Source organism: Mus caroli, unplaced genomic scaffold (assembly GCF_978045245.1).
Source record: "Mus caroli unplaced genomic scaffold, Mus_caroli_1 scaffold_16, whole genome shotgun sequence".
Classification (NCBI taxonomy): domain Eukaryota; kingdom Metazoa; phylum Chordata; class Mammalia; order Rodentia; family Muridae; genus Mus; species Mus caroli.
The window spans coordinates 6,372,359-6,395,722 of NW_028227271.1; the positions used below are offsets into that span (position 1 = coordinate 6,372,359).

Sequence of the window (23,364 nt, forward strand, 5' to 3'; positions counted from 1 at the left end):
ATATCCCTGGCAGTGTACACTGTCTCATGACTGTGCAAGACAGTGAGGAGAATGTGTCAACAGAGAGATAATCACACACAGACACACACAGACACACACAGACACACACACACACACACACCCCAATATAGAGAAGAATGTCTTTGCCAGGGATGGTGGCACAAGCCTTTAGTCCCAGTACTTGGGAGGCAGAGACAGATGGGTCTCTGTGAACTCAAGGCTACCCTGGCCTACATAGCGAGTCCCAGATCACTCTGGTCCACATGGTCTCAGGCCACTCTGGTATAGATAATGAGTCCCAGGCCAGTCGAGCCTACATAGTCAGACGCTGTCAGAAGACAGCAAGAATCTTTCCATGCAGAGATGGGGAATCACTGCCAGACAGTAGATGACTTGGGGCCACTCAAGTCATGTGATCCTAGAAACTGTAGTTTCCTGACCCCGCTAGTCTAGCGTCGCAGTGCTAGGCATGGTTACTGACCTTGAAATCCTTCCGCTGTGTCCTGTCCTTTATCTTTCCGCTTCTGGACGTTTCCCTTATCCACTGCCCGCTGTATCGTACAGGATGTTCACCATGGCAACGGCACACAGCAGACTTTCTACCAGGACCCCAGTGTGCTCTACATTTCCCTTCATCGCCATGACGACGGCAACTTCTTCCCAGGCAGTGGGGCCGTGGATGAGGTGAGTGTGTGCTGGAGCAGCGTCTTCCGGTCCGTTGACTCTCCCCGGCTCTCTGCCCCTGTCCTGTGTGATCCTGAGCAAACAGCTTATCCTTTCTGAGCCTCAGCTTCCCCATCTGGAAGTGAAGAAGTCAGATGAGTTCGGGACTCTGCCCTCCTCACGTCTTCCTTGCATCCTGTTTTCCAGGTGGGAACTGGCAGTGGCGAGGGCTTCAATGTCAATGTGGCTTGGGCTGGGGGCTTGGATCCACCCATGGGGGATCCTGAGTACCTGGCTGCTTTCAGGTAAGTCCTCTGGGGTCCAAAGGAAGCCAGGCCGGCAAGACTACCTCCCCTCCCATTCCCACTGCCCTAGGTTGGAAGTGATGAGTTGGGTTGTCAGCCTGTTCCCATTTGGTCACTAGACATTGTAGGCCAGCTCCAATTTAATTTAAAAAAAAAAAAAATGGGACACAGCCAAACATGGTGGTACATGCCTTTAATCCAAGGGAGGCATAGGCAGGCAGATCTCTGAGTTTCCAGCCAGCTAGTCTATAACGTGGAAGAGAGAGAGGAACTTGGCGTCCTTAATTGATGCCCTCATGGAGGGATGGGTTCACTTTACAAACTGCCCTGGAAGGAGCTTTGGGCTCTTGTAAGGAGCCCCTGTCTCCTTCACCCCAGGTCCCCCACATCTGTTTAGGAAAATGGAACCCTAGAATTAGATCTGTAAGTCCTTTCCTGGAGGTTCTTTCATGAACATTGACTCTGTAGGAGCCCCTGAGTAGAACTTCCTGGAATCGGTGCTAGGCTTAAATGCCTAAATGGACACCAGCGTTGGACAGGGGCAGGCAGGGGGAGGAAGAAGAAGGATGGAGTTTGGCAGGCCCAGGACCAGAGGGTCTAGTCACCCTTGTGTGCTCTCAGGCGGCCAGTTCTACATAGAATGTGTTCGGTTTCCTCCAAAGTACTGGGTGTTTCATTCCCCAGGGCTGAGTGACCAGAGTGAGTCCCGAGTAGCCTGCTGTGTGAAGCACACACCGTGCTTGCACCCCACACTTCTCTGTCCTGTCCTTGATATCTCTGCCTCCATTTTGCCTCTTGCTCATTAAATTCTCTGTGTGGCTGAGTTCAAGGCTGGGGTACCAGAGCCACAGCCAGAGTGAAGGAGATCAGACCACGAATCCCATTGGTGTCCTACGGGCTGGTGTCCTCAGCGAAGTTGGCAGGAGGAGCTAGCCTGGGCTGGCCTGCACCGTGTGTTGGGCGGGGTTGATGACGCCTCTCCTTGCAACTTCAGGATAGTGGTGATGCCCATTGCCCGAGAGTTTGCTCCAGACCTGGTCCTGGTGTCCGCTGGGTTTGATGCTGCGGAGGGTCACCCAGCCCCGCTGGGTGGCTACCATGTTTCTGCCAAATGTAAGGAGGCCTCAGCTGGGGTGGGGGGGAGTTGTGGGGCTAAGAGCCAGGCCGTGTAGGGACAGGGACACACTGCCAAGATGAAAGGGGCAGATGGCAGTGGCTATGATCTAGGGCTATGTGTAAGGCCTGGATTAGGCCTGCAGGTTAGCACAGCCTCACAGCACAGACCTGCTTCTCACGATCAGGCCAAATCTCATAGGTCAGACCCCTGGAGACATAGGTCTGCCAGAAGGAAGCCCAGTTGTAGAAGCCATGTTTCCAGACTGAGCTTTGGAGGGAGAAAGTTAGAAGACTGGTGTTCTCAGAACAGATCTGTCGGTGCAGTTCACTACGTCCCAGGGCCTGGAGACAAAGAGGTAGTTGTGGCCCAGTGAGAGAGACTTGGGCTGGCAGTGATGTTGTGATCCAAGTCTCAGCCCTGCCACCTACTAGCTGTGGGACCTTGTATATAAGACCCTTAGCTTCTCAAAGCTTAGTCGGAAGCATATGGACAGGTTTTGCACTAGGGTCTAGTCTTTAAGACACTATCTATTAAGGAAGATGCAAACGAGGAAATGGCAGAGGCAGGAAATGGGTCTGCCTCTCCTTCAGCCCGCTACTCTCTCTCACCTCAACCATCAAGGTTTTGGGTACATGACGCAGCAGTTGATGAACTTGGCAGGAGGTGCCGTGGTGTTGGCCTTAGAGGGCGGACATGACCTCACGGCCATCTGTGATGCCTCGGAGGCCTGTGTAGCTGCTCTTCTGGGCAACAAGGTAAGCCCCCCAGGCCCCCAGCTAGCTATATTTTAGCGGTGCAGATGAGCCTGGCTCTCGTGGTTGTGGGACAAACGGGGTAGACAACATGGGAAGGGGTAGGGATGGCACCATCCTCTTTTGGTAGTGTTTGGTAGGTGGCACAGTGGGACCGTTCCCAGGTCAGGTCTAGGGCCAGCGTCTTCTGATGTCACAGAGCTAGCCAACAACAGCTCTTGCCTGTTTGTGCAAGCTGAGTGTGGGGTGCCTGATGGAATGTTTCTGTAGGTGGACCCCCTTTCAGAAGAAAGCTGGAAGCAGAAACCCAACCTCAGTGCCATCCGCTCGCTGGAAGCTGTGGTCAGGGTGCACAGTGAGTTTCCCCCTGGGGCACTTGGCCAGGTCCAAACTTGGGAGAGCCTCAAGGGTCCACCATCCTGGGGACCAGGGTCTCAGAGATTCCAGTGCCAGCCAGGTCTGATGAACACTGACAGTCTGGAACAGGATGCCCAGGTACCACCACCTCAGGAGTAATGGTGGGCACAGCCCCATGATTGGGTAACCCAGCCCTCCCGCTGAACAAAACAGTGGCTTCCTATGACAAGGACTGGCCTTCCATCTCTGGCTGTATAGTCTTGGGTCAGGGACTGGAAAGCTATGGGAAGGGCCTGCCTGGCTCTCAGAATATAACCACTTCAAAGAGCCCACATTATGAAAACATGTTATAGATTCAGCTTCAACGAGGTGGGAGCTAGTTCAACACTGCTCTGAGTTACTTTCTGTGACGGCCCAGAGTCTCTGCTGGGATACAGTGGCAAAGTACATTCTTCATATTCAGGGCTTGGCTGGGGAACCAGACAGAAAGCCACAGATGGAGCCGACCGTGGAACCGCCTATGGGCCAGGTTCTGCACTGAGCTGGGCCAGGTTCTGCACGTTTATCATTCTGTCAAAACAGCAGGATGATGAGTGTCCCATGGACCAGAGGTGGCTGCGCTGAGCAGCTGTGGGGATGCTTGCCCCTTCTGTGTGCCTTGGTTTTCTTACCTACTACCCCCTCCCCCCATCTTTGGTCCCGGGGATTGAACCGGGGTCCCTAGGTATTTACTGCTGGGCTCCAGCTCCACCTAGCTCTTTAGTTGTTTGGTTTCATTTGATACTGGGTCTCACTATGTAGCGCAGGCTGCCTTCTGGCTTGTGATCCTCCTATCTCATCTCTGCCTGCTGGGATTGCAGGCATTTATTAGCATGCTGGCTCCTAGGGATAGGCTGCATAAGGACCCTGTGCTCTAGGAAGCTAAGGCACCAGCCTAGGAGAAAACCTTGACATAAGCCAAGATGTAGGCACAAGTGACTCTCCTGGCCTTTGGGATCCACACACCTTTTAGTATGTATGTTTGGGATTTTTGGAGACAGGGTCTTTCTCTGTAGCCCTGGCTGTCCTGGAACTCACTCTGTAGATCATGGCCCTGAACTTAGTGATCCAACTCCCTCAGCCTCCCGAGTGCTGGGATTAAACCTGTGTGCTACTATACCATTGTTTTTTAAATTATTTTGCGCCATGTGTGTGCCATACCCCTATTGGCCAGAAGAGGGCGTCAGATCACTGGAACCAAAGTTTGACATGGTGGTGACCTACTAAGTAGACACAGAGAGTCAAATCCAGGTCCTCTGGAAGAGCAACCAGCGCTCTTAACTGCTCATCTATCTCTCCAGCCCACGAGAGTGGAACTTTAGCCAAGGAGGATGCCAAAGGGGCTTAGTTATCTGTGGAGATGGCCTCAGAGCCATATTGAATCTGCCCTGTTGCCCAGGGGTATAGGGAAGGGGTGAGTTGGGAGAGGTGTTTTGCTGAGAGGGCAGGAGGGGAGGCTGGCCTCCAAGCTGATGATATGGCCACTATCCTTGGGCTCTGGGCCCGCGTCCCCAGCTGTGGTATTATTTGAGCTATATCTAGACAAGCTATAACTCAGCTTGTCTTCCCCAGTTGACCCAGCTTCTCGTCCTAGGGAAATACTGGGGCTGCATGCAGCGCTTGGCCTCCTGTCCAGACTCCTGGCTACCCAGAGTGCCAGGAGCTGATGCAGAAGTGGAAGCCGTGACCGCACTGGCATCCCTTTCTGTGGGCATCCTGGCTGAAGACAGGTAACACCAGATCCCTAGCTCCAAGCCCAGGGCCTTCGAATCTCCTCAGATCCTCCCATGTTGAAGACCTCAGACCCTCATGCAGCTAATCTCTCAGGCCTTTAAAGCCTGACTATGAGGGTAACCCCACCAAGGCATGCCTACGTCTCGTGGCCCTCCTACACCCCGCCCTTGTCCCATTCCCAGGCCCTCGGAGCGGCTGGTGGAAGAGGAAGAACCCATGAACCTCTAGGGTTTCAGAAGAGATCGCCCTTCGGACGTGGCTCTCCTCGTCTCTGATGTCAGCCCTGGTCCTGGGTCTTCAGAGGTCCTCTGGGCAGGTAGTCAGGTCCAGAGCACAGCCTACCCTGACGGCTATCCCAAGGAACTTGAGAAGACCATGGGATCTGGGTAGGGGACCAGGGAGGACTCTGGGAGGAAGCAGGTTGGGCACTAGGGCACAGCTGGGCTCTTCCAGAACAGACTAGGCCTTCTGGTGTCCACGCCCCTAGCTGTGGTCTCCATCCCGCCCTTAGGACTGCACAGAGGGGGACTGGCTCAACTGGGCCCATCCATAACCACTATTCTTAACTTGGCCTCGGCCAGGGTGGCCTTTCTCAGGTTCTGAAGGGCGAGGAGCTGGAGGAGCCAAGGGTCCCCTATTCCTGAGCACAGGGGAGTTTCCTCTCTGTTCCCTCAAATGCCTTTCTGGTAGCTCTGGGCTCTGAGAGCCATTCTGAGCTGCTCTCTCCCTGTGAGTAGTAGTCACCTGCAAGTCTCCCATCAGTCACTGTCTCGCCAGAGGCCACCCTATGTGGACCATCTCAGTGCCCCGGTGCAGCAGACAGGTGCTCTCTGAGTCCTGTGTCTCAGTCCTAACCCAACGGTGCCAAACCTTCATCTCCCTTCAAAAGCACAACACAATCCCAGGGATGCCTGGTCACTGTCCCCAGTATGAGCCTTCTGTTTCTGGGGTCCCTCCCACCCCTCAGCTCTGGCTGCTGCCCCACATAGGACTAGCTTGGCTGAGGGGAGCAAGATGGGAGAGTAGACAGACATGGGGGAGGGGAGGCCACCCCAGAAGTCTTCGAGGCTTTTGAGGTTTAGGTCTGGGACCAAGAAAGAGTATTTGTGTGTGTGTGTGTGTGTGTGTGAGTGCGTGCAAGAGGGTATATGTGTGTGTGTGTCTTCCCACAACCCCACCATACCTTGTCTATGTATGCATGTTTTTGTAAGAAAGAAAAAAAAGTGAAAAAAAAAAAACCAAACTTCTGAACAATATATGTTTTATTTGCTTTAAAGTCCTTGGGAGAACGCCTCCTGGATGTTGGTGGGACATCGTCAGTGGGGTGGGTGTGCACCCAGCATCCTGTGATGGGCTGGGGAAAGGGGACAAGTCTGGACCTCACTCAGACCCTCTAGTCCCTTGTCCTTCCTTGGCTAATACATGCAGGAAGAAACCACTCCAAATACATGCTCACCAACCCAGGTGAAAAGGGAGATGGCCCCAGGCTGAGGCCTGCACACTGGGCCCTGTGGGATGCGGGAACAAGATCTCAGATTCGGGTTGCTAAGACACTGGAAAAGGCTGTGATGCAGACACACCGGGTTTAAGTCCTAGCCGGGAGGTCCGTAGTCTTTACCTCCTCTGTCAGTAGGAGCGTCTACCAGCAGAAGGCTCTAGAAGTGACACTGCTCCTTATCCTCCCCTGCTCTAAAGTCCCATGATGTTTTGAGCATACACTGTAAAGGATCGGGTGAGGCAAACACAGGCCAGGACAAGCATGAGAGGGAGGTGCTAGCTCTCCTGCCTTTCTGGTTTTGAATCCACACATCCTGGTCATCAGGTACCTTGGAGCCCCAAGCAGTCTGGCTGGGGTAGAAAAAGAAAGATTCCCTTTCCCATCTACCTTGGTTTAGGGTGGGGAGATGGAATCTGCAGGGATGTTGAGTCTGTGGGCATCCTAACCCTGGCTGGGAGAGCAAAGGAGATCTGAGCTGGTGGTCTCCCCATAGGGCACCAGAAATGAGGAGTACCGTCCAGTAGCCCTAAACTTAGGGAGATGATCAGATCAGACAGCTAGAGCCCCCATCTTACCCACTCTTGTCCCCTCTCAAAACCGCCCACACCCCCCAAAGAAACACCCTGAGGCTGGTTAAAATGGCTGCTGTATTTCTGCTTAAGTGCCCATAACACAGGTAAGGCAGAGAGCTGGGGGCAGTACCCAAGTGGAAGAGTAGACGTGCAATGTGGCAACCCACCAGAGAAGGATACAGAGAAGAGTAGCAGCCCCTGCCCTCCCTCTCTGCTTAGGTAAGGCCTTGGGCCCATGTCCACTCAGAAGAGTTCCTTCAGGAGAGAGAGAAGGTGAAAGGTCCGAGTTAGGATCTGGGGCAGGGAGGAGGTCCTCACGGTCAGAGTGGTCTTGTGCAGTGAGGGGCAGGTGAGGTGCAAGGTTGGAGACTCAGTACAGATAGGGAGCCCCCACTTGCCCCCACCAGGTTGCCCCCCAATCCCAAAGCCCTTCTAAGTGCAGGGGTGTGTTTCCTGTGGTCCTCAAGTCTAGCTTCATCCGAGGAGTCCTGCTCTGGTGTGTGTGGTCATGTGTGCATGTGCGACACACGGGAATGGCTGGCTGGCGCTAGCACCCTCATGGGAAACAAACTCTGGATGGGAAGGTAGGAGGGACGGACGCTGGATTCTGTCCAACTGTGCTGCTCAGGGAAGGAGCCAATTGTCAATTCCCTAAGGACGGATGAGTTTGGCTACCTGACACTTCAGGGTAACAGGGCAGGGAACATGGGATGAAGACCTGTACTAAAGATTCCTCTCTTGATCAGACCTTTGATGCCTCCCCCCCACACAGCTTCAATGAAGTCTGGGGTAGCAAGGAAGCCTGGCCCATCCCCTGTCACTAGCTGTAGTTCCAATCCTAGCCATTGAATTCATTGTCATGGCCCTACTGACAGAGATCCCTCAGAGGGCTAAGAAAATAGATCTATTTGGAAAGGTCTAAGCTGCCCTCTAGCTGGGCTAATGGGAAGATTGGCAGTATTCCTTTAACAGCTCTATATCTTCCCCAAAAGGGGACCAGACAGATCTCTGGGAAACTGAACTGGCCCATATACTCTGCCATGGTTCTGGAGTTCCCCAGGAGTTGGGGTGAGCTCCGTTGCTGACTCAGAAGCTGAGTCCAGATCCCGAGGGCCCCCAGGCTGTGGTGACCTCATCCCTTGGGTTAGAAATCACTAAGGATGCTGATGTCCGCAAAGTCAGCCCGGTAGCGGTGGGCGTAGAGGCTAAGTAGGAAGGCCCATTTGAAGGAAATGAAGCTCCAGACACAGGAGAGGTAGTAGCTGTTCGGGTCTTTGAGACCTGCAGGGAAAAGAGCCAGACGGTAACTTGAGAGATCTGCCCACAGCATCACAGCTAGGAGCCTCTTCTTCCCACTCCATATCCTTCCAGCCTCCTGACCTCTGAATCAGTGCTATCAATGAATCCATAGAGGTGGACATGTGATGCAGGTTTAGAGTAACAAACACTGCATGTTTGGTTACAAAGCTGGGATCGTGAAAGGAGGTCAGAGATGGCCAGCAGGTCTGTACCCATCCCCTGCTTCTGTGGCACACACTCTTCCAACCTACATCACGGATACAGGGATCAGCCTCTGATAGTTCTTATCACCACCACCAGGGGGCGCTGCCCTCCTGATGCTAGGCAGAGATTAAAGAACCCCAGCAACTCATACCCCTAAGGAGATGGGGGCTCTCATTCTCCCTATTTCAACAATAAGGAGCCCGGGCAGTGGGGAAGGGTCAAGCAAGCCATCCAGGTCCTCTCCCATCCTCCTTTCCCTGGACGGTTCTCACTCTGATGCTGGGTGATGGCCAACGCCAGGAAGGTGCAGAAGGCGGAAACAGAGACTGCCGAGAAGAGAGCACCCACGAAGAAGAAGCCGCGCAGCCCTCTGAGCCAGGTCCTCCAGTAATCCTGCATGTACATCACGTGAGTCACCAAGACCCACAGTGCCAGGACACCTGCAGGGACAGACTCAGTCAGCAACACCCAGGTACCTGCCTGCCTGCCAGGTCACCTGGCATCTAGCCCAGTGGCGCCTACCTAGGAGGGCCTTTGAGGTCCACTAGGCCAGATCTACCTGCACGATGACATCAGGACTGGCTCTCATGACCGTGATATCTGTGAGGTGTGACATCACCACCACACCTATCTCGAAAATACTGTTAGCTTGGTGGCAGTGGCACACACCTTTAATCCCAGCACTCGGGAGGCAGAGGCAGGTGGATGATCTCTGGATTCAAGGTCAACCTGGTCTACAGAGCAAGTTCTAGGACAGTCAAGACTACACAGAGAAACCCTGTCTCCAAAACCAAAACCAAAACCAACCAACCAAACAAAATTAAGTTAAATATATCTTCTAAATGCTTAAAAGAGTGTCAGTTTTAGTTTCTAATACGCATATGTCCATAGATAGAATTCTCCCTAAACAGGATTTGTTTGGAGTTTTACTCTGAGAACTTTATATATAGACTTCCTAATGCCTATCTGAAGCCATTGAAGTGATGAAGAAGGCCTTCTCCCACGCTCTTCCTCTGCATGGTCCCAGGGACCACACCCTCCAGGCCCTGGAGCCTGCAGCTGAGCTCTTGGGCACCAGGGCTCTTCTCAACTCTGCACCAGTCTTGGGGGGAAAAAAAAGGGGAAGCCCTGTCATGAGGCGCCCAGGGCCACCCACCACTCTCAAGTGGCCTACTTGCTTTGGCTGAAGCCTCCTACCTTTCTTCCAGTGTGTGGCAAAGGGCAGCCGAACCTCCCAGACCCTTCTGGGCATGCCCTCTGGGCCTGTGGGCACCTCTCCTAGCATGCCAGCTGCTCTCAGTCCATAACAATAGAATCCAATGCAACCCTCCGTGCCAGGCAGTGCCTGCTGGTGCAGTTCAAAGAACAAACAAATGCCAACTCCATTGGCAAGGCCTTGGAGCAGGGCCGTGGGGCCAAGCAAAGGAAGAAGGAGGGAAGAGAGCCGGCCCAGCTGTAAGCTCTCAAGACAGACGTGGGTTGTGGGCTGGCCCCGCAGGCTCCTGCATCCAGAAGCAGGGAGCTTTTTCAAATCATCAGATGCATACAGCAGAAGTGCCATGACTTCTCAGAGGGACAGACACCTATCTGACTGCGAAGGAGGGCAACTTAGCAGGGACAGAGGGAAGCAAAGGGACCCTCTGACGGCCACCGAGCGTCTTATTCCTTAGGCTGGGAAATGAGCACAGACATTGGTGATTGCTGTTTCTGCTCCTGACACGCCAAAGATGTTTTAAACCTCTTTTAGGTTAGGAGGCATGGGGCGCAGTGGGTGGTAAATGAGCAGCTTAATTGTCGGAATGGGGCAAAAACAAAGCAGGGATAATAGAAACCAGGAAACCTAGGGCCAAGGCACTGCTTTGTCCTTAGAGCTGCCAATTGTAAAACAGAGCGAGCCCTGAGGTCCTTGGCCGGCTGGATAAGCAGCTACCTATGCTGCTTTCCCTAGCTGCTCGCCCAAGAACATTCCCCGCCCCCAACCATCACCATCCTTTCAGTTCAGCCCAAACTGACCCTAAACCTTCCTCCGAGGAATGGGTTCGCATCACCCCGGAGTTCTGGGTGGAGAAAAACAAACATGCCTCCATCTATCTTGGCAGAAAGCCGCAGCAGGCCGGAGGAAGCCAGAACCCTAATCCCTGCTTTACCCTCCATGATCTGGATTTTATTCCAGCAACCTCCACAGAAGTCTTCCCTGCCCCTCAAGTTTTCACCTGCAGGGAGTGGGTTGGGTGCTTAGGATCCTTCGGGGTGCTGAGGAGTGACCACAGGGCTCTGTGCGCATGCTCGGGGCTGGCTGGCTTTACCAGTAAGCTCCACCCCCGAGCACGTGGGCTTTTGTTATTGAGCATTTCATTGGGGGGGGGGGGGCGTGGGGGGCGGATAGACTTGTCCAATCTCCTCACACAAGAGGTGCAACAGCCGAGTTCTAAGATCCTTTCCCACTTGAGGATTCTGGAATCCAGCTCAGAAGGGAAAAGGTGGTCAGAGCAGTTCCTCTGTGGCTAAGCAGTTTCCGGGTTAAAAATGCTAAACTAGGAAGTGTGCAGACCACCACTAGGAAGCCATCTCAGACCACCAGCCCGACCCAGGGGTCCCCCAAACCCTCACCTCCACATATGCCCAGAAGTACTAAGAGCAGAAAGAAGAAGGAAGGGGGCGGCTCAGGTGGCCCTGAACCCAGGTCTCCTGCAGGGCAGCATGCTCCAGCTGGAGGTCTCATCTCATCCTGGCCCTCCTTGGAGAGATACGCCTTCCACTAGTGGTCACCCGACGAGGAAGTGTCCCTCCCAGGTCCCCTTCTCTACTCTTGTGGGAAGCAACTATATCCTGCCTTTCTCTGTTCCCTTTCCTGAGATACTGGGCTCCGAGATGCCTGGTCTATACAACTTGGAGCAGGAAGGACAAGTCCCCAGCCCCAACTGGCTGCAGCAGCAAGCTAGATCTCACCCTGGCTCCCTCTACTTTCTCCAAGGCTAGACCTGCCTAGGCTCTGGGTTCCTAGGCCCGGTAAGGGAAAGCACTTCCAGCCACTAGGCTGGAGGGGCTGGGAGGCACCCAAGGGAACCTATAGAGTAAATACAGGCATTTGGTATAGGAGTCTGAGAACACACCCCAGGTCTGTTGCTCTACCCTGAGGACAAAGGAGACCCAGGGTGCTAGAGGGCCTCTCCATCAAAGCTCAATTGTGAAGAATGGAGATGTTTGGATGTGAGGAACTAGTACTTTCCATGGTTTGTAGACACAGAGCCGACATGTTACCTAGGGCTCCCAGTGCAGAGCCGGGGGGCGGGGGGTGTCTGATGAGGCCTCTCCAGCGAACCCACACTTTTTTAGGCCACTGCCGTTTTGCAAAGTCACTTCCTCCCAGATTCCTGCCAGGATAAGAGTGCGTCCCCACCCCCAGATGCTCATAATACCATGTTCCAGAAGCTAGCATGCCCGACAGCCACAGTTGACCAACACGGGCAAAACCCACTAGGATGGACCCTGTGACTCAGCAATTTCGGGGTTGCAAAATGCTGAGTCAGAAGTGGAGTGCTTGCAAGTCAGAAAACCTGCTGACATTCCACCCCAAAAGAGGAAGGAGGGTGACTGCCTGTGGACCACCCCCCCCCCCCCGTCCCAACCCATGCCGGGTGGGGAATGAGTGCCCACCCGCCCCCTCCACCAAGCAGTTTTGGCTCCTCACCACCACTTCGGGTTGCCAATGTCCAAACAACCTGGGAGTTGTGTGTTCCTGTCCCAGCTAATTGTGGCCACGTGCCTGTCTCTGAAGGCAGCTTCGAGGCTAGCCTGCCTCAGGTCAGGCAAGGGCATCAAGGAACTAACAAACAGGGTCACAGGGAGGCCCTGCGGCTGCCAGGAGTGGGGGCTGGTACCCTCCCTCCACTCTTTGTTGTTGTTATAAGACAGGGTTTGTCTGTGTAGCCCAGGCTGTCCTGGAACTCAGAGATCCACCTGCCTCAGCCTCCCTTGTGTATCATTCCCTCCTAGCAATAAGCAGCCAGACACAGCTTGGGAGAATGAACAGCAGCGCTCAGCACTGCCAGCCCGGAGGGGAGTCTCAGTCAGCGGCATCTCCTGCCAGCAGGCACTGCCATGCCTCACATGGCTCCCTCCACTGGCCTGACTCTGAACCAAGTCAGCTGATCCCAGCAAAGCCTTTCCTCCCTCCAGCATCCAGAGAGCTTATCTCAAGCCTCAGCATCCAGCCCTGGGCTAAGGCAGTGCCTTCTAAATCCGGCAGCAGCAGGGCCAATAGGAAGTGTGTGGAGGAGGGCAGTAGAGGGGAAAGGTTCTGTGCACAAGTGGGCTCGGGTGCTGGCTATTCCAGAAGGGTCAGGAGTCCACAGGTGCCCCCCACCCCCACCCCATACAGGGCTTGAGAACTCCCAGCCAGAGTATCAAACCCAACCTTCATGGTGCCCCCAGTCCCTTGCCTGGCACGCCTTAGGTTTAGGAGATGTGCACGCCCTCTGATAAGGCAGAAACCCCACCTCCGGCTCCCTCTCTCCCTCAGAACCACACTTGGTGCATTCAGAGGCCACGAGTGAATTTGTTTTGGTTTTTTGAGACAGGATTTCTCTGTGTAGCCTTGGCTGTCCCAGAACTCACTCTGTAAACTAGGCCGCCCTTGAACTCAGAAATCCGTCTGCCTCTGCCTCCCGAGTGCTGGGATCAAAGGCGTGCGCCACTGCTGCCCAGCATAAATTAATTCTTTCGAGTTACTCCATTTTTAGATCTTTGGCCAAGGATTTTAGCCATGGAATAAGACGGTTGTATCTTAAAACGTTTTCCTTACACATACTTTCGCCATACATATTACTTCATGTGGCTGCTGTACTGTTGGGTTAATTTCCTCCATAGGGCTTTTAATGCCTTTAGCATGCTAACCTGAATCCTTCTGAGTTCTAGGGATGGAGATCGGGTCGGCCAGGCTAAGGCTGAGCCATCTTGAGGGCTCATCGTGTGGCTGTTGAAACCCTGGACAAATTATTTATTTACTGTAAGCCTCGATTGATTTTTTTTCTAACTGTAAAATGGGCACAAATAATGTTACTTCAGAGGACTACTATAAGGATTAGATGAAATAAGGGGAGTAGATTTGTTTAGCCCAGCAAAAAAAAAAAAAAAAAAAATTAAATGATGATACTAAGTGCAAATAATATATTTGGCCTTCACACAGAGAGGCTAAATGGCGTGACCAAAATTACACATTAGAGAGCACGGCTGGGCCTTCGCCACCTCCTCGTCCCTCAGGGATTAGCAGATTCCCACTGGTTCCGACCAGAGCAGATGGACACAGGTGTAAAGGGAATGTCCAGTGACACCGGGTCCACAGTACAGTCCTGGTCTCGGCCGAGGGCCTCTGGGGCTGGAAGGGGGCTGGCTGATGGGTTTCCCTACGAACCCCACTTACTATAAGAGATGCGGTAATCCCGCACAGTGTGCGTGTTGCGGGAGCGAGGGTGGCCAGGAGATGGGCGCGCAGAGGACGCTCTAGTGGCCACGGGGTGGAGGGTAGATACACAGGGTGCGGGAGACGCAACAGCCCTGGAGCCGCAGGGCTGTGCGAACCACAGGGGCGGGCTGTGGGCACCCTAGGTCCCGCCACGTTCATAAGGCGCCAGGTCCCAGAGGCCCGGGCACTGCCCAGGAACCCGGGCCTGCGCTGTCTCCGGTCTCTCTGGAGTAAACAACGCTCCCACCCCCGGGCAGCGCCACCGCAGCCGCCGCGCGCAGCCCGCCCCGATCACCCCGCGTCCCCCGGGGATACCTGCGAGACCCCCCATCGCCGCAGTCCCCGGTTGTCGGTAGACCACCGTCCAGACGAAGAAGATGGAGAAGCCGGCTACCGAGCTGAAGCCGGAGTAGGCGGCGCGGAGGCCGAGCTGCAACCGGGACGGGGCCATGGGGCAGCGGAGGAGCAGCGCCGCCGAGTCACAGGTGCAGGGCCCGAGCTGGAGCCCAAGCCCCAGCCCCAGCCCGAGCCCGAGCCAGAGCCGCTGCCGCCCGGCGCTCCGCCCCCAACCCGCCCCCGGTGCCGCCGGCACAGCGCCCTCCCCGGCCGGAGGCCGCTCCCGACACCGCGGCTTGGCAAAGGCCGGCGACCCCTGGTGGAAGGGCAGGGTCCTGGCCTCATCCCCAGAACGACACCTATCTAGCCTTGGCTGGCCTAGAAATACCGTTTTTACCGGAGCCAGCTACAATGATCATTTAAAAATATTTTATATATGTGAGTACACTGTAGCTGTCTTCAGACACACACCAGAAGAGGGCATCCGATCCCGTTACAGATGGTTGTGAGCCACCATGTGATTGCTGGGTTTGAACTCAGGACCTCTGGAAGAGCAGTCAGTGCTCTTATCCGCTGAGCCACCTCTCCAGCCCCAATGAGCACTTTTTAATTTTTAAAATACTTTTGAATTTTTTGAGATGCGGTGTCTCCACGTAGTCTTGTCGGTCTTGGAATTCCCTATGTAGGCCAGGTTGGCTTGGAACTCATAGAGACCCTCCTGCCTCTACCTCCTGAGTTCTGGGATTAAATTTTGAATGGGAAGTTCAAACACATTAAAATGACAAGTTAAGGCTATAGAAACTAGCCAGCTGTGGTGGTGCATGCCTTTACACTGGTAGAGGTGGAGGCAGGGGGAAGCAGATCTCTTTGAGTTCGAGGGAAGCCAGAGCTAGACCCAGTCACAAAAGTCACAAACCAAAACAAACAAGGAAAACCCATAAAACTGCACATGATGGCCCACACGTGGAATCCTGGCAATTGGGAAGTGGCTGAGGCAAGGAGACAGCAGATATGGGGAGCTAGTTTGATTCCCCAATTTGCCCGAAATTAAATAAGTAAAATAAAAATTGAAAAATCTAAAATAATATATCATACAATTAACATATTCATTCTTTTTACCAGCCGGGTGGTGGTGGTGCTCACCGTTAATCCCAGCACTCACTAGGCAGAAGCAGGTGGATCTTGGTGAGTTGGAGCCTAGCCTGGTCTACAGGGATCAGCCAGGGCTACACAGAGAACCCCGGTCTCAAAAGACCAAAATAAGGAAAAAAAATATCTTTCTATCCATATTTCGAAGCAGTGGGTTTCCTTCCCAAAAGTTATACACACAGCACAAGATTGCTCCACACGTTTGCCACCATTTTAGTTTATTAAATTAAAAAGTGATCATTGGCTAGGCAGTAGTGCCAAACACCTTTAATCCCAGCATTTGGGATGCAGAGACAGGCGGATTTCTGAGTTCAAGGCCAGCCGGGTCTACAGAGCGAGTTCCAGGACAGCCAGGGCTACACAGAGAAACCCTGTCTCGGAAATTGTAGCTGACTCGGATAAAGACATTTCCAGGCCCGCCTAGGATCAGCTAGGTAGATGGGAGTCTGAGGATGAGCCCAGGACCCTACCCTTCCACCAGGGGTCGCCCGCCTTTGCAAAGCCGCTGTGTGGGGAGTGGCATCCTGCTTGGCCAAACCCACTCGTCTCCAACAACTTCTTCCTTCCTTCCTTTCCTTTCCGCTCATGCCCCAATCCCTTGCAATCTTGCCCCTGCCTCTGCAGTGCATCCACAGCAGAACCGCACCGTGTCTCCACCAGCTCAGCCAGCTGTCAGTACGGACTGCTGACAGGGAAGGTCAAAGCAAAAGCCGGGCTTCTGCACTCTTCGACCCAGAGTCTTCTGGCCCGGCCACCCGGCGCACCCTTAGACCTCACAGTGTGAATAACTAGCATCCTTTCACTACAGCAACAAGTACCACACATTTAATGCATTTAGAAGCATCGAAGCTTTATAGTCCTTAGGTCAAGGGTCCAAATAGAAATGTCACTGCACTGAAAGCAAGAGGACTCCCGGGCTGCCTCCCCAGGGAAGCTGTAGGGAACAGCTGTTTGCAAGTTACTCTGCTTCCCGACTGGCGGAGACTCCTCCCTCCCCCTCCTCCCTCTTTCTTCCACAAGGACCATAGTAACCCAGGATAAACTCCCAGTCTCCAGACGCTTAACTCCCTCACGCAGCCAAACTCATCAAGTAAGGCGTTCACAGCTTGTAGGGATTCGGATGCGGATATCTTGAAGGCTCTGCCTGATTCACCTTTCTAGAAGACCATCTCCATGAGCAGCAGCGGTCCCAGTTTCGGGGCCGCCAACACCCAGCAGAGTGTCAGGCATCCAAACTCCCTTAGCACACATCTGTTGAGCAGATGACTGTGAATGACTGAAGCGAGCATTAAATACCAATGAAGGGGATTTAGACACAAGCCGTCCAAGGAAGAATGCTCAATTAATTGCCAAGCACGTGACGCAAATCACATTTATCTTCCTTTAAAAATAATCAGGGGGCGGGGAGGGGAGCGTCTTTAAAAATATCCAAATTAATTCCAGCGCCCCTTTCGCTGTTTTCAGATTTGAATGTTTGCTGTGACTGGTTGGTTTGGGTTGTGTGGAATCCTGAGACAAGCTCTCACTGTGTAAGGGAGGCTGGCTTCTAAGATCCTCCAGTCTAGGGGGCTGGAGAGATGGCTCAGGGGTTCTAGAAGTCATGAGTTCAATTCCCAGCAACCACAGGGTGGCTCACAACTATCTGTAATTGGATCCAATGCCCTCTTCTGGTGTGTCAATGTCAGTGTGCTCATATACATAATTAATTAATTAATTAATTAATCAATCAAAAATCCTGCAGCCTGGTCTTCAGAGCACTAGAATTACAGTGCGATCCACTGCACCTGGCTTGGGTGCGTTTTTAAAACAAGGGATGATTTTTGATGTACAAATTCATTTCAGCCATCTTCTGGGTGGCATGTGGAGAAGTGAGAGTCACCCAGAGGAACACAGCCTTGAGGTCCAGAGCCCTGCCATAGATAGCCTCAGGGCTGGCCTGGATGGACAATACCCTAGGAATTAGGAGCAGTACATAAGACAACCCTGGGAGGTGAGGCATGCACAGTGGAATGTTCTAGAAATGATAACAATATATATATTTTTTTTGTAGCTGGACTGTTGGATTTGAGCTGGAGTGGTAGGTGAATCTTGTATATCTGTAGATAGGTAGATTGATTGATTGATAGATAGATAGATTCCAGAAGTTATGAGGTCATGAGTTCAATTCCCAGCAACCACATAGTGGCTCACAACCAGCTGTAATTGGATCCAATGCCCTCTTCCAGTGTGTCTGAAGACATACATGCACGCATGCACGTGTCGTGTGTGTGTGTGTGTGTGTGTGTGTGTGTGTGTGCAGGCTTGCTGCATCTATCTCCCTCCTCACAGCCTGGAGTAACTGTGTTCTAGAACTATCACCTGACACTACTGTGAAGAAGGACTGCCCAGGGAAGACAAGAAGCAGGAAGATCAGTGGAACCTGTCCTTCCCTCTTCAGTACAATGGTTACTGCAGCTACAAAATGGAGACAGCCAGCCACTGTGCCCACTTCAAAGACTTCTGAGGAGCAGTTGCTGCTTGGCTGACTTCCTGGCACACCATGAGTTCTCAGTAAAAATCCAGAAAGCGTAATTAGTAGCAGCCAAACACTGCCCTGGCAAGAGCTGGCTCGGGCAGAGACAGAAAGGAAAGAAGAAACTGATTCTGGAAACATTTAAGTTATTTTAACCTAGAAAGTCAGGTGTTCTGTCATTCCCACGGTGGACGGAAGGGAGTGGGGCAAAGTACTGTGAGCGACCGTCCGAGCGTGTTGAGCAGTTTGTATGGAGATGGGGTTGTGCAAGAAAATAACAAGCGCTGGTTACATAACAGCAGCCTGGGGCCCAGGCTATACAAAGGGGACAAGTCTAGGCTGAAATGTGTGTGCATATGGGAAAATGTGGATGAAGTAAGGAGCTTGAAAGGCCTGGAGACTCCAGTACACTCAGAGGTCTGGCTTCACAGTTTATAGGCTATGTCTCCTAATAACTCAAAGCCACCCAAAATAACTTTCAGCCACAAAGAAAACAATGTACATCTGGGCTATGCAGTTCCCTCCCCCCCTCTCGGTCACATGTGGCCTTTGAGTGGCTGATAGATGGCTAGTTTGGCTGCTCAGCCAAGTTTTTACTTATGTCTAATTTTAATTAAAATAGTTGCATCTGGTTATGTGGCCACAATATTAGACAACACAGCTTTAAACACTCAGGACTCTTGTTGCACCACGCCTCTAGAGAGAATAGTGACCCTTCCTGAGCCTGTCAGAAACACTCAGATGTTAAAGGATTCAATACAGCAAGTCACTAGTGCTGTGGCAGAGGCCGTCATCAATATTTTTAAAGGGGTCACGTGACAGGAGCCATGTCTTGAGGAGACAAGTTAAACTGTCGTATCTAGATTATAAAAATCTTTTAGAGGAGAAACACTCGCACGGCTATTTCTAGTGGTGTGTGGCTATATACCACCTACTGTTTAATCCCAGAAGTTGGGAGGCAGAGGCAGGCAGGTCTCTGAGTTCCAGGACACCCTGGTCTACACAACAGGTTCCAAGACAGCCAGGGTGACTGTGGTCGTCTGAATAGGAATTGGCCCCATAGACTTTGGTGTTTGAATGCTTGGCCCATGGACAACATGGCTGTTAGGAGGTGTGGCCTTGTTGGAGTAGGTGTGACCTTGTTGGAGGAAGTGTGTCACTGTGGGGGTGGGCTTTGAGGTTTTATATTGCTTAAGCTATGCCCAGTGTGGCCCTTAGTCTCCTACTCCCAGGAGATCAAGATGTAAAACTCTCAGCTCTGTCTCCAGCACCACATCTGCCTACATCATCATGTTTCCATGTTTCCTTTATGATGATAGTGGACTGAACCTCTGAACCTGTAAGCCAGCTCCAATTAAATGTTTTTCTTTATAAGAGTTGCCATGGGCATGGTGTCTCTTCACAGTGATAGAACCCTGGCTAAGAAAGCTACATAAGAGTCTCTTAGTCTCTCTCTCTCTCTTCCCATCCCCGCTGTGTGTGTGTGTGTGTGTGTGTGTGTGAGAGAGAGAGAGAGAGAGAGAGAGAGAGAGAGAGAGAGAGAGAGAGAGAGAGAGATTAAAAAGTAACCACTCTACCAGACTCGGGTAAAGGCATATTTCCAGGCCCAGCGAGGCCTTTCTACCCTGACACTCTACGTAGATGTATCCGAGCTGAACCAATGCCATGGATTCTTGAGCAATGACTACAGGCAGCAACAGCACAGGGCATTTCTAGGTAAGACTCATGAAGATATCCTATATGTCCTGAATTCCCTCCTTCCACTGTGATGACCCCAGAGGCTGTGTTGAACGGCCCTGTGGGGTCAGGAGTAAATGACTGGGGCCGAGGCAGTCAACCCCTCCATCTCCCCAGGTCTTCACTGGATCCTAACAGTGAGTGTGCCCTGCATATTTATGGGGTTACACCACTGGGCTTAGGGGTTGCCTTTATCCTCAGCCACTCTGTCATTCCTCTTCAGGCCATCTGAAGGACACTTGTCTTGACCGCCAGTCTCTGAAGTCACTGTTGAACTTTCCCACCAATGTTGGTAACTCCCTTTGGCAGACATCCTGCCTCCTAAGAAATTCCTTCCTCCCTCTCCCCCAAAGACACATTCCGGACATTTCTCTTCCTCCACGGTGCTAAGGCTACATCCACTAAGCTATCTTCCAGAAACCTGAGTTAAGCCCTGCGAGGGCTTCCTTCTCTCTACTCCTTAATTCTCCACAGAGGAACCTCTGATGTTCCCTGGGGGCGCATCCTTGTGGACTGAGGCTACACAACTAAATCTAGGAGTTTCTTGTGAGTCTCCCCTTCCCCTCATGCAAGGCCTAGCAGACCTAGTTGAGTCTCCCCCGTCCCCTGTCTACATCCCAGTGCCACTCACCATCGTGACCCCTGCCACAGCCTCCTAGCTGGCCTCAGTTTGCTCCTTTTCCTTTGAATCCTATTCCTGCCTGGCGTCACAGCATTGTATTTTCCACTCCAATCCTCGCATGGCTTCCCATAGCTTATGAGTAAACCAACTAACACTTTGCCAGCTCCTACTGGCCTCACTTGCTGGTAGTTCTTTCTTTCTTTCTTTCTTTCTTTCGATTTATTTATTTATACACTGTAGCTATACAGATGGTTGTAAGCCATCATGTGGTTGCTGAGAACTGAACTCGGGACTCCTGCTTGCTCTGGCCCCACTCAGTGTGACCCAAAGATTTATTTATTATTCTATGTAAATACACTGTAGCTATCTTCAGACACACCAGAAGAGGGCGTCAGATCTCATTACAGGTGGCTGTGAGCCACCATGTGGTTGCTGGGAATTGAACTCAGGACCTTCGGAAGAGCAGGCAGTGCTCTCAACTGCTGAGCCATCTCTCCAGCCTGCTGGTAGGTTTCTTAAATGTAGCACATTCGTTCTAGCCCTGAGCCTTTGTGCTGTCCCTCCAGAAAGCTCTTTGAATGTTTCTAAGAGTGATCTGCCATTCTGAAGAACCAGCCTGCCTCCATTTTAGGGTTAAAAGCCCTCTTATAATAAAGACTAGGTTCACTCCTGTTGATGATTAAACCCCTGTCTCTCAGAGATTGGCTATGCCCTACATGTAATCTTAACCATGGATGGTTCTGTATTACCTGTCCTAGGAAGGGCAATCACGTCCTTGCTTTAAGAAGCTGTTTATAACCATCTTACAATCCTACCTTTTTTTTTTTTTTAAATCCTAGGATGTTTATTACAAAGGTAAACCCTGATCCTTGAGATGGGCTTATCGGTAGGATTTCTGGTATCGGGCACGGGCACCAGGACCTCCCAACTTTTTGGATTCGTAGCGACGGGGGTCAGCTACAAGCAGGATGCGATCGTATTGGATGAGGACATCTTTGATTCTCCTTCTTAGAGGCTTCATCCACATATTTTTGGTAATAAGCTACCAGGGCCTTTGAGATGGACTGTCGGATGGCATAAATTTGGGCCACATGTCCACCACCCTTCATACGGACCCGGATATCCACACCAGCAAATCGCTCCTGGCCCAGAAGCAAAACAGGCTCCAGTAACTTGTACTGCAGCGTGCGTGGCTCGATCATCTCCAGGGGACGTCCGTTCACCTTGATGAGCCCATTTCCCCGTTTGCAGTGGGCCACAGCCGTGGCTGTTTTCTTGCATCCGAAGACCTGCACGGACTGCAGCAGACCCTTGGACGGCATAGCTCCGAGCACAAGCACGAGAGCCTCACCGTGCAGCACCGCGACCGGAAAAGGGAAGCACGGGGCCAACCCAGCGGATTTTTCCACAATCCTACCTTTTTTTTTTTCCCCCAAAAGGTTATATGACCACCTGTGACTACCTTGTTTTGCCTACCTGTCGTTCTGACTACCTTGTTATGTCTCTGTTTCAGGGGGGACTAACTTGTTACCCTTATGATTCTGGTCCTGGAATCCTGCCCATTTTGCCTGCCAAATCCAGCATCAGGAAGACCCCTACCCCTGAGCTTTAAGTCTTGTCTTCCTCACACCGAATACTGACCTTGCAAACCTTGCCTTAGGGTGAGGCAGCCCACGTAGTCTTCATTAATTGCTTGCTCTAATTGATCCGGCCATGACGGTTTGGTGACCTTTCCCCTCCCATCTTTGGGAGTAACACATTCAAGTCTCAGCTCCCATGTTCCTTCTTCAAAAAGCCCATTTACGATCTTTATGACCCTCTTTCTAAAACAGGACACCCCCCATGCACTTCCTACTCTCTCGAGTTCTTTCTATAAGGTTCAACCATCACATCTGAGTGCAGTGGCCACTGACCAAGGCATTAGTGTGGAGATCAGAGAACAGGATCGGTGTTCTCTTTCCACCACGTGGGTCTCAGGGATTGGACCTTGGTCGTCAGGCTTGGCAGCAAGCATCTTTAACCATAAGCCATCTTGGTGGCCGACTTGTCCTGTGTTACATACAAGTAAAAGCCCACGATTTGGAACAGTGGTTGAGTGACCTTTTCACAGGGGTTGCCTAAGGCCATCGGAAAACACAGGTGTTTACAATATGATTCACAACAGCAGCAAAATTAGAGTTATGCAGTAGCAACAAAAGTAATTTTAAGATTGGGAGTCAGCACAGATCGAGGAACTGTGTTAAAGGTCACAGCGTTAGGAAGGCTGAGAACCACAGGTCTAGAGCAATCAGTAATGGCTAATCCTCCTGTTTTCCCAGGGGCCCAGGCAGGAACTTAGCAGTACCTGAGGGATAGAAAGGCTAGCTGTCCGCACAGAAGTATTCCGTCCTGGCTCTAGGGGGCGACCTTCCCCAGTCTTGCACCTTCGCACACTCAGCTATGCAGGTTCACTAGAGCTTTGCAGACGTAAATTTAGCTTATGGGTTCTTAGGTTCTTCTGCCCAGATCTTACCTCATCACCCTGTCCTCCCCCAATCCTGAGACTCTCAAAACTGAAGAAGCCTTTGGTTGTGGCAGCCCGATTCTCTGCCTGACGCAGGAGAGGGGAACCTGGCTTTCCTCTCTTCATGTCTGCAGCTCCATCTTCCTCCAGACAGCTTCAGAAAGAGGGACTGCAGGTGTCTGGCCACAGGGAGGGCTCCGATCACTGGGCACCCCTGTTTTGAGGCTTCAGGAAGGATCCAGATTCAAGGCCCTAGGATGATGCTCTCAGACCCTTTGACCGCTAGAACAGGCTCTTAGGGCTGAAGGAGACCTGCTTGCAATCTACCTTCATAATGAACTCCCACTTCTCTGCTTGCCTGAGAGCCTCAAGCAGTGTGGTTTTCAGCCTTCCTAATGCTGTGACCCTTTGATACAGTTTTCATTCTGTGCTGACCCTCAACCATAAAATTAATTTTGTTGCTACTTCACAACTGTAATTTTGCTACTGTTATGAACAGTA

The 23,364-nt window shown here is 52.2% G+C and overlaps 2 protein-coding genes and 1 pseudogene across 7 annotated transcripts in view; 1 reads left to right on the plus strand and 2 right to left on the minus strand.

Moving 5' to 3' along the window:
- Hdac7 (histone deacetylase 7) overlaps positions 1 to 6,204 on the plus strand; it is a 39,340-nt gene extending 33,136 nt beyond the window's left edge. For 4 of the 6 annotated variants that reach the window (XM_085831810.1, XM_021182709.3, XM_029469668.2 and 1 more), the window contains 7 exons: positions 565 to 684; positions 871 to 968; positions 1,963 to 2,081; positions 2,707 to 2,840; positions 3,108 to 3,192; positions 4,828 to 4,963; positions 5,150 to 6,081. In XM_085831810.1, the coding sequence (XP_085687936.1) occupies positions 565 to 684; positions 871 to 968; positions 1,963 to 2,081; positions 2,707 to 2,840; positions 3,108 to 3,192; positions 4,828 to 4,963; positions 5,150 to 5,195 (738 nt within the window). In that variant the 3' untranslated portion in view covers positions 5,196 to 6,081. Of the gene's footprint in view, positions 1 to 564; positions 685 to 870; positions 969 to 1,962; positions 2,082 to 2,706; positions 2,841 to 3,107; positions 3,193 to 4,827; positions 4,964 to 5,149 lie in introns of all 6 variants that reach the window. The other 2 variants (XM_029469672.2, XM_029469671.2) reach the window with 2 other exon arrangements.
- Positions 6,205 to 7,095: 891 nt separating this feature from the next.
- Positions 7,096 to 14,569, minus strand: Slc48a1 (solute carrier family 48 member 1). The gene is made up of 3 exons (XM_021182707.2): positions 14,320 to 14,569; positions 8,813 to 8,980; positions 7,096 to 8,318 (listed from the first exon to the last, which is right to left on the minus strand). The coding sequence occupies exons 1-3, from the start codon at positions 14,453 to 14,455 to the stop codon at positions 8,182 to 8,184; spliced, it is 441 nt and encodes a 146-aa protein (XP_021038366.1). The 5' UTR covers positions 14,456 to 14,569; the 3' UTR covers positions 7,096 to 8,181.
- Positions 14,570 to 21,199: 6,630 nt separating this feature from the next.
- Positions 21,200 to 21,704, minus strand: LOC110310678 (small ribosomal subunit protein uS9 pseudogene; annotated as a pseudogene).
- Positions 21,705 to 23,364: the final 1,660 nt, after the last annotated feature.

Coding starts and splice junctions, on each gene's coding strand:
- Slc48a1 (XM_021182707.2), bottom strand. CDS start 14,455: ATGGCCCCGTCCCGGTTGCAGCTCGGCCTCCGCGCCGCCTACTCCGGC. Junction 8,981..14,319: donor GGCGATGGGGGGTCTCGCAG/GTATCCCCGGGG, acceptor CTGTCCCTGCAG/GTGTCCTGGCACTGTGGGTC. Junction 8,319..8,812: donor GGCCATCACCCAGCATCAGA/GTGAGAACCGTC, acceptor TTTTCCCTGCAG/GTCTCAAAGACCCGAACAGC.